This window comes from Rhinatrema bivittatum, chromosome 14 (assembly GCF_901001135.1).
Source record: "Rhinatrema bivittatum chromosome 14, aRhiBiv1.1, whole genome shotgun sequence".
Taxonomy (NCBI): domain Eukaryota; kingdom Metazoa; phylum Chordata; class Amphibia; order Gymnophiona; family Rhinatrematidae; genus Rhinatrema; species Rhinatrema bivittatum.
Window position 1 is genome coordinate 22,029,733 of NC_042628.1, and position 16,480 is coordinate 22,046,212.

Here is a 16,480-nt window from a genome sequence, read left to right on the forward strand (position 1 = left end):
TCTACTGTTTTGGAGGCTTTTTTTTTTCTCAATGTCTGCAATTTTTTTTCTTTTTTTTTTTTGGATGGGGGCTTGTAGATATTAAATGTAGAAAGGATCGGAAAAAAAAAAAGGTGTCCAATATTATTTCATTTGATAATGACGAGGAAGTTGAAGATCAGGATTCGGTGGAGATTCTAAAGGTGGCAGCAGTGACTGGGGAGAGCTCAGAAGAGAATTCAGACAGGTCATCGGCTGCCTTCCCTGCTTCTGAGGTCCCAACTGCACTGAATTCTTATGGGAGTGAGAGCAGCGTCAGTCTGTGGAAGAATGAATCCATGTGTCTCAATGGAGACTTTGGTTACCGAGTGCTTGATGTAAAAAGTATTGATGATGAAGATGTAGATGAGGAGGATACGTACAGAAAGAGATCGGGAAGCAAAGATGTTAAAGTCCTCAGAGAAACTTCTGAACAGTAAGTAATTTTGGGAAAAGCACTGAACCATCTTTCATGTCACTTGTTGTGTGATACCACTGTACGTCGGAATCATCATTTTTAGTTGTATTGAACAGCGTCTATGCCCAATAAAGCCTCCTCTCTCATGGCATGCCTGAGTTAGGTAGTCTGAGAAAGGACTGAAAAGAGGTGTACAAAATCATAGTAACAATGAAAGGCTTGGTACACAAAGTCACTTGCATACAGGGTCCCTTGAGGGCTTCATTGTTTTAAATCTTTTTTTTATATCCCTGAATATCCACAGTGTAAAAGGGTATTAACTCCAGACAAGCTTGACTTGGTTGACTGGACAGATAGATTCAGCTATGCCTGGTGTGTAAACCTCCTGTCATGACTGGCCAATTACACTTTTTCCATTCATATATCTGGCATAAGTCTGCTTGTATTAATGGATCACCATCAAGATCTGACTGTATATAATGCAGAAGAGAGAGGATTTTTTAAAATCTCTCTCTTAGTATTTCCCTTACATTCTTTGCTGGCTGTGATATCTTTTATTGGATCAAAGTGAACATCTGCAAAGAATTTCTCTGAGCTATCCTTATGTGTTGTGTAGCCAGACACCAAATTGGGTGACTGTTTTTAGTTAGCCAAATGCATAAAAGGACTAATATACATTCATTAATGCCTTTTGTCTTGATTCAGGCCATCTGAAGACACCATATGTAATACGCAGAGTTGCAGCTGGACTCCTCTACAGGTTCTGAATGACAATTCAGATGTTCTCTTCCCTGTCAGTATGACTGGCACTTACTCCCAGTCTGGTAGGTAATGCATTGCCCCAGAGCCCCTCTATCTTAGTCCATATCTGTGCATTGAAAAAGTCATGAATCTCTTGCTTTTACTTTGAGAATGATTAGCTGTATAGATCAGTGAACTGTGAAATCCAAACACTCCAGTGTGATCCTTTTTCAGCAAATATGCAACCTTGAACAGCTTAGTCGATCTTTTTAAGATGAAACTTAGAATGTAAGAAGTTTGCAACCATGATGTTTGTCATATGGTTCTGTGTACAGTGATAGTGATTTCTATATCAGTATGGTCACTAGTTTGTAATAACAAGAGGGTATGCATTGTGATGTATTTACAGAAGACAAGGGGGAAGGTGAGAAGAACCACAGGGTCAAGAAAAGGAGGGGCTTGGAGGGAGAGGTCCAGGAGAGTAGGGATTGGAGATGAGCAGTGGAAAACTGCAGGATTTGGGAGATCATGTAGGGAGGGAATTCACCTTCTTTTCTGCTAATAGAGATCTACAGGCATGGGTTATATGCATGACATCTTTTCTGCAATGGTTCATGGGTAAATTAATTGTAATATTTAAAATACTCTGCAGTACATTTTGAATTTTATGGTCAATTAGCATAATTTGTGTAATTAACATTACTAAAAATACAGTAAAACATTTATTTAAAAAATTGTTCATAGTGTAACTTATTCATATGACATTTTATTAATTGAATGCATTTGAATATTTTTGTTTCTGTTTTTAGTATTAATTTCTGTTCTTTATTTCAGTTTTCTCTTTCCTTGTTTTTATTTTCATGCCTTTTTCTTCTCTCCTCTTTTCCTTTTCTATCCTTCCATTCTTTTTTTCTAGCTTTTCCTCTTCTTTCCTCCTTCAGGCGCAATCATTCCCTTCAGTCTTTGCCTTTGCCTGTTTCATTCTCTTTTAAGCTTTCTTCTCCCTTAGTGTTTTTCCCTCCCTCCAATTCAGTTTTTCTCTTTCATTCTCTTCACTCACCATCTTCTCTCCTTCTTGTGTTTTTACTTGCATCACTTACCACTGATTGTGTTGGCACCACATGGCTGCATATACTTTATTTTTGATTTTCTCCTTTTTCCAAGGATCCCAAAGCGGGTTACAAACAAACAGTATTGCAGTCGACAGTGGCATTACTAGTAGCAGTTGCACGCATAGCTGTTGTCATTAGGGAGAACAGGAAAGGAAGAAAGTGTGACCCTACTGGAGGGATTCTGAATGGGTGGCACCAGCAGAGTTTGTGTGGCTTCAGGGGCAGTGGCACATGGATGAAAAGTTCACTGCAGCTGCCCAGCAGCTGTCAATTTGTATGTCAGTTCTTATAGCAGTACCAAATTGGGGGCTTAATTATAGGACACGGACAAGCATTCCAATGGTGCTTCAGCAGCGCCATTACAAGGAACCAAGAGTATATGATTTTTGAACCCTAGTCAGCAAAACTGATGGGAGGCCACAAACTAGTCTCTTGCACGGAGCGGCAGTTAGTACCCTTAACCAGACGGCACTGGGGATTACTACCCTTAACCAATTAGCTTTGATGATTTTGACACCGCTGCACCATTGCTCTTTGCTTTGACAGCCGGGCGTTGGAAAAAGGTATTGGATTCTGAAAACAGCCAACACTGGGCCCTGACATTTACAGTCTAGGGTAGTGATATACTGATATTGGGGATAAAGTTTCTACAGCCAAGTCCAAAAACAAAGAGCATGCAAGCAGCCTTGTCTGAATTACAGGTAGGCTGCTCACCACACAAAAATGTTGTAATAATTTTGTTATGGGTTTGACATTTGCTTGCTTTTGCTTGTAAGTATTACTATCCTTAACATAAGGCATGGGGGTAACCTGCACAGCGTTGCAGTTACTGCCCTTTGAGGACCCTTGGGGGTAACCTGCACGGAGCAGCAGTTACTACCCTTAACAGACACATGGGGGTAACCTGCACGGAGCGGCAGTTACTACCCTTAACAGACACATGGGGGTAACCTGCACAGAGCAGCAGTTACTACCCTTAACAGACACATGGGGGTAACCTGCACGGAGCAGCAGTTACTACCCTTAACAGACACATGGGGGTAACCTGCACGGAGCAGCAGTTACTACCCTTAACAGACACATGGGGGTAACCTGCACAGAGCAGCAGTTACTACCCTTAACAGACACATGGGGGTAACCTGCACGGAGCAGCAGTTACTACCCTTAACAGACACATGGGGGTAACCTGCACGGAGCAGCAGTTACTACCCTTAACAGACACATGGGGGTAACCTGCACGGAGCGGCAGTTACTACCCTTAACAGACACATGGGGGTAACCTGCACGGAGCAGCAGTTACTACCCTTAACAGACACATGGGGGTAACCTGCACGGAGCAGCAGTTACTACCCTTAACAGACACATGGGGGGTAACCTACATGGAGCGGCAGTTGCTATGGGAAGCTTGCTGGGTAGACTGGATGGACCATTTGGTCGTTTTCTGCTGACAATATTATGCTACTGTGTTACCATGTCCTAAAAACAAATGGGTGGTGATATTTTCATACTTGGTGAAATTGGGAGTGACCCAGCAAAGATGGGATGGATGGTAACTTAGTCCAAATATTATAGCGTACATAAACCACTGCTTACTGCTAAGGGAACCAGTTATTAATGTGATTTATTATGTAAAGAGGGACAGTTGTATACACAATTGTGTGCCAGAGAAAGAAGCTAAAGCAGTTCGCTTTCTCAAATCTTTTACATTCTAGGTAGTGTGATGTGCCAGAACTAGAGGTGATTAAGCGGCTCAGTGTTTAAATTATCTTTACTGCTCAGATAATAAAACCAGCTGCAGTGATGGACTGCCCTCTTGTGTATGCCAGCATGCTTACAGTTTTAAAACCACTTCAGGATCTGGTTTGTTTTTTTTTTTCCAGGCCTGTTTAATTGTGTGGTGATTTATTGAATCATTTCTGTGTTTGATGAACTTTTTATTAGGTGTTTGGTAATATATCTAAGGCTTGGCTGTCTGTACTAAGCGAACATTATAGACTGTGCCAGCTGTATGGTTGCCTGATGGATACCTATCCTTGTCAGTGGCAAGGATTTGCTCTCTTATTTCATTATGTAGCTACAAGATTAGTTTTGTTTTGTTTTTCCTTTATATCAAAGCAAGTTGACTATATACAATTTCCATTGTGTCTAATCATCTGCATGCATGCAAAAAAGAAAACCAATTTCAAACTCAGAATTCACAGAGCTAATTTTTTATTTATATTGTTTCTATAATGTTAAACTCCAGGAGGTCCATATTCAGCACATTTGGCATTTAACCAGAGAAATACTAGGATTTGAAAATCCTGACTGTCTGATCATCCTTGACACAGTTGGATAAGTTTTAACTTGCTATCCGGTTCGGTCCAGGGGCAGACTGGCATTATCTGGCTAACAGGGTCATTCATCACTTTGCGATAGGCCGTTATCGCACTCGTTATGGCGTTATTGCATGTGATAACCCGTGCGATAATGGCCTATCGCAAATTTGTGTATGCAAATTAAACATTTATATTCAACAGGGATGAGTTTGGGTGGCGTTGATGGTGATTAGGGGCTGCCAACGTTGTATGCGATAAACTTTCACACACTAGCGCAGGCAATTTTGTGGGAAATAGTTACAGCTTTTCCCAGGGCACTAGAGGCTGAAAATGACCAGCGCAGCCGATATCTCAATATCCAGTAACGCAACGCCATGTGCGTTACCATATGCTGCGATGCGACCGGCTGCTCATTTGCTGCCCACGCCCCTTTTCCTGTCGCGGGCGATCATTTCGCTATAATTATAGCGAAATGATGAATCTAGGCCTAAGTTAGCTGGATAATGATGATTTTGTATCTTTAGGTCAGCCAAAGAGAAGTTCTAAAATTAGCCAGATATGTTTATCTGGCTAATTTAAGATAGCTGGGTATATTCAGCATTATGCCCATACTGCTGAATATCCCAGTTAAGTTAGCTGGATATGTTTATCCAGCTAACATTCCTGGCTAATCAGCAGCTGAATAAGGACCTACAGGTTTGTAATCCTACAGTGAGTACACAGATGTTTGCATAACCCATTTAATACCAACCTGGGTAACTGACTTTGAGGCATTTTTTGTTTGCATTTTATAAACTTTATTAAAAATTGACACTGTGACAAAATAGCATTATAGTGTAGAAACAGTAATCTTATGGTATGATGAATACTGGAAACAAACCAAAATAAAAACCAACAAATAACTAGATACAAGATAAAACTATTGAATTTTGTTAATCTTTTCTCCCATCACTTAAATAACAGCAATGAGGTACAGAGATTTTTACTTTTAGCATTGATGGCTGCCCAGGTGGGACACTTCCTAGCAGATGATAGATAGCCCATTAGATTTCTTATTGGGCAATGAATGCACAGAATGAAGATATGTTGGGTTAATAAAGCTCCTGAGAAGTGGGAATTATTAGATCCTGCTCATTGAAGGAATTATTTCCTGATGCCCCTTTTTACATATGTTAGTTAACTAGACCCAAATATGGTATACATATGGTATAAAAAATGTGCAAGTAATTAAAAGTATATGAAAAAATGTTCCACTTGTGGAATGTTGGTACCTAAAAGGTTAATCATGCTCTGTTCAGTTTTTGGCCTTTACAACAGTGTGATAAAATAGGTTGTTTCTGATAATTGGTCTCTTGTATGGCCTAGCAGTTAGAGCACAGAACTGTGAACTGGGCTTATTCCTCTATTAACCACTCACTGTCTTGACTGGAGTTGGTTGTCTAACCTCCCTGTGTTCAGACTTTGATCATTACCTCTGGGGAAAGACACTTTCCCAAGATAGAGTTGGTCCAGAGGGTGGCTATTATAATGGTCAGTGGTCTTTGTTCTAAAGCATATGGGGATAGATTTAAAGATCTAAACATGTATACCCTAGAGCAGTGGTTCCAAAACCTGTCCTGGAGGACTCCCAGCCAGTCAGGTATTCAGGATATCCACAATGAATATGTGAGAGATAAATTTGCATGCACTACCTCCACTGTATGCAAATTTGATCTCATGCATATTCATTGTGGATATCCTGAAAACCTGACTAGCTGGGGGTCCCCAGGACAGGTTTGGGAACCTCTGCCCTAGAGGAAAGGCAAGATAAGGGAGATATGATAGACAATCAAATATCTCAAAGGTTTCCATACACAGGACAGGAGCCTTTTTCAATAGAAAGGAGGCTCTAGAACGAGGGATCATGAGATAAGGTTGAAAAGGGGTAAACTCAGGAGTAATCTTAGGAAATATTTCTTTACAGAGAAGAGTGGTGGATGTGTGGAACATCCTCCTAGTAGAAGTGGGGGAGACAAAAACAGTATCTGAATTCAAGAAAGCAAGGGATAATACAGGGGATCTCTAAGGAAGTGATGAGAATTATAATGCTAAATTAATTGGATAGATGGGCCATATGGCTTTTTTCTGCCATCATGTTTCTATGAATCATGTTTTATAAGAACATAAAATCTGCCATACTGGGTCAGACTAAAGGTCCATCAAGCTTAGTATTCTGTTTCCAACAGTGGCTATTCCAGGTCACAAGTACCTAGCAGTATCCCAAAAGATTGATACGTTCCATGCTGCTTATCTCACGTATAAGCAATGGATTTCCCCAAGTCCATCTTATTTATTTTAAAACATTTTTATACTGCACTATCCAAAGTCCTAGGCTTCTCACAGAGATGCAGTCATAATAAAACAAAATGCTTAAAAACAAACACGCAGATAATAATAAAAGAAAATACTTAAAACAGAGTCATAAGTAATAATAAAACCTAATAAAACAAATACATAACATAAAAGAAACCATCAAAAAACAAAGAGGACTTTAATAATGGTTTGTGGCTTTTCTTCCAGGAACTTGTCCAAACCTTTTTTTAAACCCACTGTGTATGATGATGTAATTATGTAAAGACATATTTTTAAAGCTTGTATTTAAGCAAGTCAGATAAATTTAGTTTAGTTTATTAAGTTTTAATTACCATCATATCGGGTATTCTATCACAACTGTTTACAATATAAGAATAAAATATAATTGTAGGTATAGCATCAATAAAACAGGTATCAAACAAATGTATAACTATAAAATAACAAATAACGATTAATACAAAATTTAAACCATAAAACTAATACAAGGATACAAATTAGAAACAGTAACAGGTCGATACAGTAAAGTGTGCTCCGTCGGAGCGCACTGTCAGCCTGCTCTGGACGCGTGTTTTCCCTTACCCCTTATTCAGTAAGGGGAGGAAAACACGCGGCCCACCCGCGGCACCTAATAGCGCCCTCAACATGCAAATGCATGTTGATGGCCCTATTAGGTATGCGTGCGGGATCCAGTAAGTAAAATGTGCAGCCAAGCCGCACATTTTACTCTAAGAAATTAGCGCCGACCCAAAGGTCGGCGCTAATTTCTTCCGGCGCCAGGAAAGTGCACAGAAAAGCAGTAAAAACTGCTTTTCTGTGCACCCTCCGACTTAATATCATAGCGATATTAAGTCTGAGGTCCCCAAAAGTAAAAAAAAAAAAAAAGTAAAAAAAAAAAAATTTGAATTCGGCCCGCGGCTGTCGGGCCGAAAACCGGGCGCTCAATTTTGCCGGCGTCCGGTTTCCGAGCCCGTGGCTGTCAGCGGGCTCGAGAACCGACGCCGGCAAAATTGAGCGTCGGCTGTCAAACCCGCTGACAGCCGCCGCTCCAGGCCAAAAGGAGGCGCTAGGGACGCGCTAGTGTCCCTAGCGCCTCCTTTCCCTCGTTTGCACCGCGTCGCCTAATTTGCATACTGGATCGCTCGCACCGGCCAAGGGCCGGTGCGTGCGCCGGGAGAGCGGGCGTTCGTCCGCTCTCCCGCGGTTTTACAGTATCGGGCTTTAAGTAAGATAAAAGATATAAATAAAAGATAAAAACAGCTCATAAAAAATAAAAGCAAGAGTTACAAGGCCATTTTTAATCGGGTTCTAGTGGAATAACCATGTTTTGAGTTCTGACTTGAATTTTTTGGTATCAGATTGTAATCTTACCTCGGCTGGCAATGTATTCCAGAGCTGTAGATAATGTAGCTTGACATGATAAAGGGAGCATAGCTCTCAAAAGCTAGTTACAAATGTATTAAGAGAGCCCAATAGAAAGGCTCATCTATAAGCTATTTCTGATCTTTATTTTTGGGTATCGAACTGGACTAAAATGGCAACCTCACAGGTGATTGAAAAATCTATTTGCTTTTGGTCTTGCTGATCTAATGTGCTTTTGACATATCTATTTCTGTGTTTATAATTCAGATGAACAAAAAATCTGATGCAATGCTGCCTAGTTTTCATCTGTCCTTTTTATTTTGTTCTACAGATGCCACATTGGATAAGTTGGTATATGAAAATGAGCAAGAAAGTGGTGTCCTTGCAGTACAACTGGCTCAGCAAGGGTCAGAACTTCAGTACAGGTGTGCATCAGGCCATTCTAGCACAAAAACATTAGGGTCCAATTTTCAATAGGTTTATAGGCTCCTAACTTTTGGAGTTAGGCTCCATCTCCATCTGCTGGTGGTGGCATAACCCACTGGTCCTGTGTCCAAAAGAAGGAAAAAAATACAAATGAAAATTAAACCACATCCATCTGTTATAGAAAAAAAGACCCACAAAGGGGTGCAGAACCTTGGAAAAATATCTCATTGAAGAAAAATGAAAAGGGAAAAGCTGACTGCTCAATTAACATAGTTGTACCGCAATACTACCTAATTAATGATCTGGCACTGGAGTAGAGGCTGGGGCTAGAGCTATTCTGCTATTCAGTGACACCTTTAATTGATTAGGCTCATAAAAAATGAACCTATTCCCTTCTAATTTGATTGAACATCTAGCAGGATAATACAAGAAAACTCTCCACCCAAACTAAGAACAGTAGTTATAAACTGGAAGAAAGCCTTCCTCCTAATCTGAGTTTGTCGGGAGACATCTGGAAAAATCCGAATTTTATATCCCATATCTCTGTTTGCAAAGAAAAGCTTCATAATCAAATTCTTTTCACTCTCAGTAGAACAAGTGGTCAAAATAGTTGCCTGTTCCTCATTTTTTATCTTCTGAATGCTCAAGTAAATTAGTAAAGGTTAAAGGAACCAGAAGAAACTTTAGAAGTCTCTAGGGTTTTTGTTTTTTTTAAAGAAATAATATAATAAATTTTAGTTAAGGAGGGCCTATATCCTCAGAGATACATAAAACATCTTTATTAGTAAATACTTTAAACTCATGTGCACTAATCAAAGAAGTGTAAGGAAAATTTAAGAGATCAGTTTGTGGCAATTTTTCATCATGCCATTTTGGAAGCTGGTTAAGGAGGAAATTTTGGAAATTATAGGAATTAAAAGACCTCTTTATTCAGTTTATAGGTTGCTGTGGTGGTAGGAGTTAAAATATGATCTTTTTACCTGCTTGTTGACTCTCACTGCATGATTATGAGACTTTGAAAAAAGTTGTGAGCACCTGGGGAGGAAAATCGGTTGGTCAAAATTTGTGAAATTTTTATTATAGGGCTGTTTTTTTTTTATTATGGAGAAAGAAGTGAGAGAGAGTGGGTTAAACCGCAATCTCTAAGGAACTTCTAAGTTTGGGAGGAGGCAACTGCACAGTCTTATATTACGCACACTTCCTAAAATACTTTTCATGCAGGGCAGATTATAAAAACGTACATAATCAACATTCTTGCTACAATATTGTAGATATCAGGTGCATTCACTGCCTGGGGTGTTATTGATATGGTTCTTGTTCGTCTCATTATTTCTAGTGTACTTTAAGAATTCATAGACTGAGTTCATAGATATTTGACTCATCCCCTGATTGGTGAGCTATTGGTCAAGTTTGAGGTGGGAGGAATGTGGTCATGGAGTAAATTTTGAATGCATTTTTCTTGACGACGATGACTTCAGTGAAGTTTATTTGGCTGACATATTTGTCTTGAAAATAACTAGCAATGTAAAAAAAATATTTTTTGTAAACTACTTTTACAGCAAGGAGCATAATGCGTCATAACGTGCTTCCTGATGTGTACGTATTGTGGAGACATTGCAACTGGATGGATGAGGGAGTTGCTCATGAAAGATTTTTGTATATTTGTTGTCAGTTGTTGGTTGCAGCCATGAGAAGATGGAAACTCTCAGAGGAAGGTGGGGAGGCACAGATACAGCTGAATATTTTTCTTGGGCCCCCATTTCATTTAAATAAAGCCATAATTTTCTTTTCTGTGAGACTACTTTAGAAGAATATCGTTCTTCCTTACCTTGATAATGTGCTTCTATCTTGCATTTAGCAAGTAATAGGAACAGCCAATTTAAGGCAGAACAAATGGGATAGCAGTGTAATTTTATGTATGCATTTTTTTTTTTTTTTTTTTTAGCTAGAAGGAGCTGTGTGATGGCATTTTTCTTGGAAATTGGAAGGATGAAGTTCCATCACAAAATACAGTAGATTCAATGATTCTGTAAGCATAGATAGGCTGTTGTGTTAACCCTACTATTTTTGCTCTTCAATAATCGATGATTTAGCATACATTATTTATTTTAAATTCTAATACTTCTATGATGTTTTTTTTCACACAGTATGAAAGACAGTTCTCCTGTCCAAGGGAATCCTTTAAGTATGCTGTTGCCTTCAGCCACTGTCCCAGAATCAATGACAATTAGTAAGTACTCACAGAAGCACTTAACTGCCAAAGTAATAGCTGCTTAGATGTGTTCAGGTTTATTCCTTTGCCTTTTCTTTCCGGTTCCTTCCCAATATCTCGGTAACTGAACAACAAGAACCAATAGTCAGGATTATCTGATGTTTTATATAAGGAGTGATTCTCAGATTGCCTAGTTGCAAAGTCTGTAGGTGCTCTGTACCTAATTTGAACATTTTTCCACAGTTAATAAAGACCTACGGACTTTGCATCTGCTTTTTCTGTGGGTAAAATTTCTATGGAAAATAATAAACATAGATTTCAATATGCAATTTCTGTGTGCTATTTTCCAGTTCTGCTCAATCACACTCTCGGGAATATGTCTCCTCAATCCAGTTAAAAGAATATGCACTATGGTACCCCCATATGTACTTTTAACCAGACTGAGTAAGGGCAGTGTTTAGACAACAGATATTCAGGTAAATTGCTATTTAACCAGGTAAATGGTTTGAAAATTCCCCTCTGCTTGTATATTAAAATATAATGTAGACATAACTATATAATCCTATAGCTATTATAATAGTTCTGTAGTTAGCTATGTTGAAAATATGAATTCAGATGATTTACTGTGTGTGTCTGTATGCAAAAGGCAAAATATAGCAGTGTTAAATGTTGTATGCACTCTGTGATTTTCTATTATTGCCATATTGGCAGATGAACAATATCATGTTATAGCCATCAGCCTTTATAATCTTTTGCTCTGGTTTCTCACAGTATACTGCGGTTTACATTATTTCATTGTGAGAAGCACATTTTATTTTCTTTATTGTTTTGCTTACTTTATAGTTCATAAATGAACCATTATTTAAATTAATGAAGTAATACCATGACATGTGATATGTGGCTCATGGGAAGGCCGCATGAGCCCACCTTAATTACCCCCAACGCCACTCATGGCCACCCATGGCAGGGATACCGCTTTCGACCACCAGAGCCGTACTGTGTGGTTGGCACACCTTTGACACACCGCAGCTAACCATCCATCAGACCCTCCGGGTCTGATGGATGGTTAGCTGCGGCGGCGTCTTCTTGCCGTCTCCCTCCGGCATCCCCGGACCGGCACGACGCTGCGGATCCACCATGTTGCCTGATGATGTAGGGTGTGCGCGTGCTCCGATTGATGTATCAGCAAGGGTGCGAACCTCGGGGGCACATGCCTAAGCACCATCAGGCTTCTGCTCCTCCTGGGCCTCTCTCTAGGCAGCGCCAATTCTTAAGGGGCCCATGGCGGGAACAGCTGTATGGCACCCTTGGATGATGTCACAGTCCCAGGCCTTTATAAGCTCTCCTGCCGCCACAGATTCTTGCCTCAGCAACAAGTCTCCTACTGCAAATAGTGCTGTTGCACCTGTGTTCCCAATTGTCTTTGCTGCTGTGCCTTCCCGACGCCCTCACTCCGCCCTCTTTACCTCTGTGACGACTCCCTCCGGGTCTGATGGATGGTTAGCTGCGGCGGCGTCTTCTTGCCGTCTCCCTCCGGCATCCCCGGACCGGCACGACGCTGCGGATCCACCATGTTGCCTGATGATGTAGGGTGTGCGCGTGCTCCGATTGATGTATCAGCAAGGGCGCGAACCTCGGGGGCGTCCCGCTGGGATGACGTCATCCGCTTCCAATATCAAAGGTATCAGAACCCAGGAGGTCAACAGGAAGGGGAAGCGGCTGGTGTAGATGAAGTTCCAGCATGACCCACTTCAGGACGCGTTCATCAGCTTTCGGTGTAGGCCTCATAGGTTTATCTATGAGACTGCATCAGCTACTCCACAGCAACAAGGGCTCACACCCATGCCACCCTTCACATACCATTCTATGCTTGGCACAGGATTTAGAACTACTAAGTTGGTTCATTCTGCTCTAAAATGTTTTGGAATAGGTTTCATGGTGTTGGTAAAGATTGTGATGACTCTGGATGTCAAATCTTACAATGATGTGAAGCATTGAAGATGTTTTGTTCCCTAGCCATAAATCTGCAGGCAGCCAAAGGTAATCTTGAAGTAAACGGGGTACTTCAGATAAAATGTTGGCTTTTCCTTTGGGGGGCCTACCGATTACATGTAGGAATCTGTAGATTTTTAGCTGGCTGAGTTGCACATTAAAATCCTTGAGTAGTATGATTTGGTTAATTGTTCATTCTGTAGTTGTGTATAAGCAGTGATAATGAAGATGTCTGGATTGTATCATTCTGCTCGTCAGAGAATTCCACTAATGTTCTCTCCTTTTTACAAGTAACTCCCCTAGCCCCCACTTTAACAAGGCAGATTCACACTTCCATACATTACTGATAACTGATTGACTCGTTTTAGTAGTGGGGGCATGCGGATTCTGTGATGGAGTAGAATAAACCTGTAGGGTCCTGAAGGGGACAGGGCTGAGGACTTTCTGTTTGGAAATATACAGTTTTATGTGGGAGCAATTCTGGGCCGAAGCAAGGGTATTAGGTGCGCCGTAGGCAAACCTTCAGCCATGTGCCCCTTCCCCCCCCGACCCAGCCTTTGTTGTCTTCTGTCCGGCAGCCCACTGACTATTTTTTCCACCCATGCAGAGGAGAAGCATTGTCTGAGCTCACTCACCTTCAGGCTGCAGCCCGGATTTCTTCAGTGCAGGCAGGCTAGGTAGATTAGGTCAGTCGAGCCCGGTGGGGTGCATCGGGTCTCTTCTTCCTCGGGTGCATACGCAGAAGATGGCCTGACCTTTTCCCTGCTTGCATCTGCGCACTCAAGGATAGTCACCTGATCACTTCCACGTGGAGAAGCCTCTGAGACTTGCAGGGCAGTCGGGTGCAAATACCCTGCCAGCTGCTGCGGCAGTGCCTTTTCAGTCAGCGGGATCGGCCTGATTCATTGCACCGTTGTCATGGTGGCTGTGTCTTGCTGCCATCCCTGGGACCGTGGCACCCGAATCTGCCTAGTGCTTCTGCCAGTCCTGGGGCAAGTCTGAAAACAACGTGCATAGATGCAAGTACCGCTACTTCTCCCCATGTTATTTGTGCCAGTTTTCTAAGGGAAATATGAGCATGCTTTCCTTTTGAACATTTCCCAGGGGAAAAGTACCTAAACACTTCCCAATAGAGGTAGACTTTGTGTCAATGTTAAAAATTTGCTTTTTTTTTTTTTTTTTTAAGTATCTGCAGTCTTAAATAGAACAAGCAATTATTAAACTTTTATACGGCGAAAGAACAGTTTGATTACAAGTGAACACGTTCTTTATTTGGTGGTTGTGATCCCGTGGAATTTGTTAATATCGTGTTATCCAAACATTCTTAATGCTGGTTCTTGTAAAATCCATTGACATTCCTGATGTAGCCATATTGATGGCGAAAAGTTGTCAATCCTAGGATTTGTAGTTGGGACTATGATCAATCACAAAATATTTGGAATTATAACACCTTACCGGATTACAGTTAGAAGAATTGCAATTTGTTATGAGGATTAAAAAGCTTACAGGCTCCTTTATTTTTTTGAGATTGACAAATGTTGTACATTATATATAACTGAGATTTTTGCATAATAATTTTGTTGCTGGGGTTGTATATTATATGTACAGTGGCTTTTGACTTTTGTAATATATGAATGTACAGTTATTGAAGTTTGTCTAATAATATGTTAACATTTTGCCATTTATAAAAGGCTTTTTTAAAGAGTTTGATAAAATGATTGATTAATAATTGGCTGTTATGTTTGACACTTTCTTTGGAGTTTCCAGTTTTCGATGTTTACAATCTAGTCAAGACAAGAACCTATGGGAAGTGTATCTATTGTAAAGAAGTATTTGGGGATTTAAAAGCAGCTTCAAAAAAGTAAGATACGGATTCGAATTCAGCCAGAGAGAGGGAGCATGATGCACCGACTCAGGAAATCTATTCCAGGCATGCAGGGCAGCAAACTGGACAGCACGGAGTCAGGATTTGGCTGTTGAGGAGAAGGGCACTAGATAGGTGCAACTTGCCTGATGACTGGAGTTCACAAGGAAGGGTCTATAGGAAGAGAGGCAGTGCAGAATGGATGCATTTATAGGCAAGTTAGAGGAGCTTGAACTGCAAATTCACATGTTGATCTCCGCATATACATTTACCCCAGTCAAATTTGGATTGCTTTCAAAACAATGAGTTTATATGTTGGTAATAGTTTAAAAAAAATGGCCCTCCTAGAAAGGTGAATTTTAAAAGTCTGATGTGTGTCAAAATAAAGGGATGTTCAAATATGTCAGGCTGCCTCACACTGAGTGGATTTTGAAAGCCACCCGGATTCGCATGTACTTGCCACTAAGTGCACAAACGAAAATTAAAAAAAAAAAAAAAAAAAGGGGGGGGGGGGGGGCGGGGTGTGGGTGTGGTCTAGGCAGGGCATGGATGTTCCTGGATTACGCATCCTGGCGCACACCAGGGTCCCCTGCTGCATAACTTTACTTCTGCTATGGATGATGTGTAACTTATAAAACAAAAAAATCTAGACAGATCAGCAGGGTTTTAAGAGTCGGGTGTAATAGGGGTGAAGGAAGGGTATTAACTAGGGGAGGTTGAAAGGCCTATCCCTTAACTGGGTGAACTGGGAGCATTGGCGTTGGCACGCTTGTCTTTTAAAATCCCCCCACTTACACAGTAGAAGCGACATTTGTGCACACAGGCACGGGCCCACTTAAAATTGCGTGCACATGCGTGCAGTCAGGCTATTTTATAACCTACATGCATATACACTCGAATGTGTTAAAATGGCTGCATTTCTGAGCCCGGGCCAAAAAACACGCACACATGACAAGTTACATCAGAGTTTATACAGTGTACTATTCACAATATCTAGGAATTTTTTTACCCATAGCTATTATAACAGAGTTTGAATAAATATGAGACAAATTCCCAAAAGCAGATTGTCCAAGCATCTGATAAGTATGGTAATGAATAGGTAAACCAGGACCCAGTGTGTCTTAATAGGGTTATAACTGAGATTTTCTTTTGAATTTTCTAGTTTTTGAAAATTCTGAAGACTTGTGATTTTCATGCCTGTATTTTAGTTTGTCCATTATAACCTGAGTTAGATGAGAAACCCCCATCAGCTAGTTATATTTATTACAACATATATTGAGGTCCATGTTCAAAACCTTTGTGTGTGTGTGTGTGTAACTTTTCAAGTTATGAGCACAAAAATTGATCTTGGAATATTTTTCCACGCTATGCACATAAGTTTGGTGCAACACAAAATTTACCTGCATAACAAGGGGTTTCGGTAGAAGCGTTTCAGGGGCAGGACTTAACTTTACCTGGTAAGCACACGATAGTCATTGTTGTCCAGGGAAAGTCATGCGCAGAAGCATGGTTGGAAAGATAGCAGAACTAACTTTACGCACATCATGAATGCAGGACCTGCTGAATATCCTGGAAAAGTTACGTTCGTAACTTTCCCTGCATATGTTTACTGCTTGCCGGCTTTCTGAATATTGATCTCGTTATGTGTATAACAGCCCACTTCGCCAG

At 40.7% G+C, this 16,480-nt stretch overlaps 1 protein-coding gene across 3 annotated transcripts in view; it reads left to right on the forward strand.

Moving 5' to 3' along the window:
* SNX29 (sorting nexin 29) overlaps window positions 1–16,480 on the forward strand; it is a 464,358-nt gene that overhangs the window by 53,341 nt on the left and 394,537 nt on the right. For all 3 annotated transcript variants that reach the window (XM_029577102.1, XM_029577103.1, XM_029577101.1), the window contains exons 8-11: window positions 79–454; window positions 1,142–1,260; window positions 8,650–8,743; window positions 10,892–10,974. In XM_029577102.1, coding sequence (XP_029432962.1) covers window positions 79–454; window positions 1,142–1,260; window positions 8,650–8,743; window positions 10,892–10,974 — 672 coding nt within the window. The remainder of the gene's footprint in view (window positions 1–78; window positions 455–1,141; window positions 1,261–8,649; window positions 8,744–10,891; window positions 10,975–16,480) is intronic.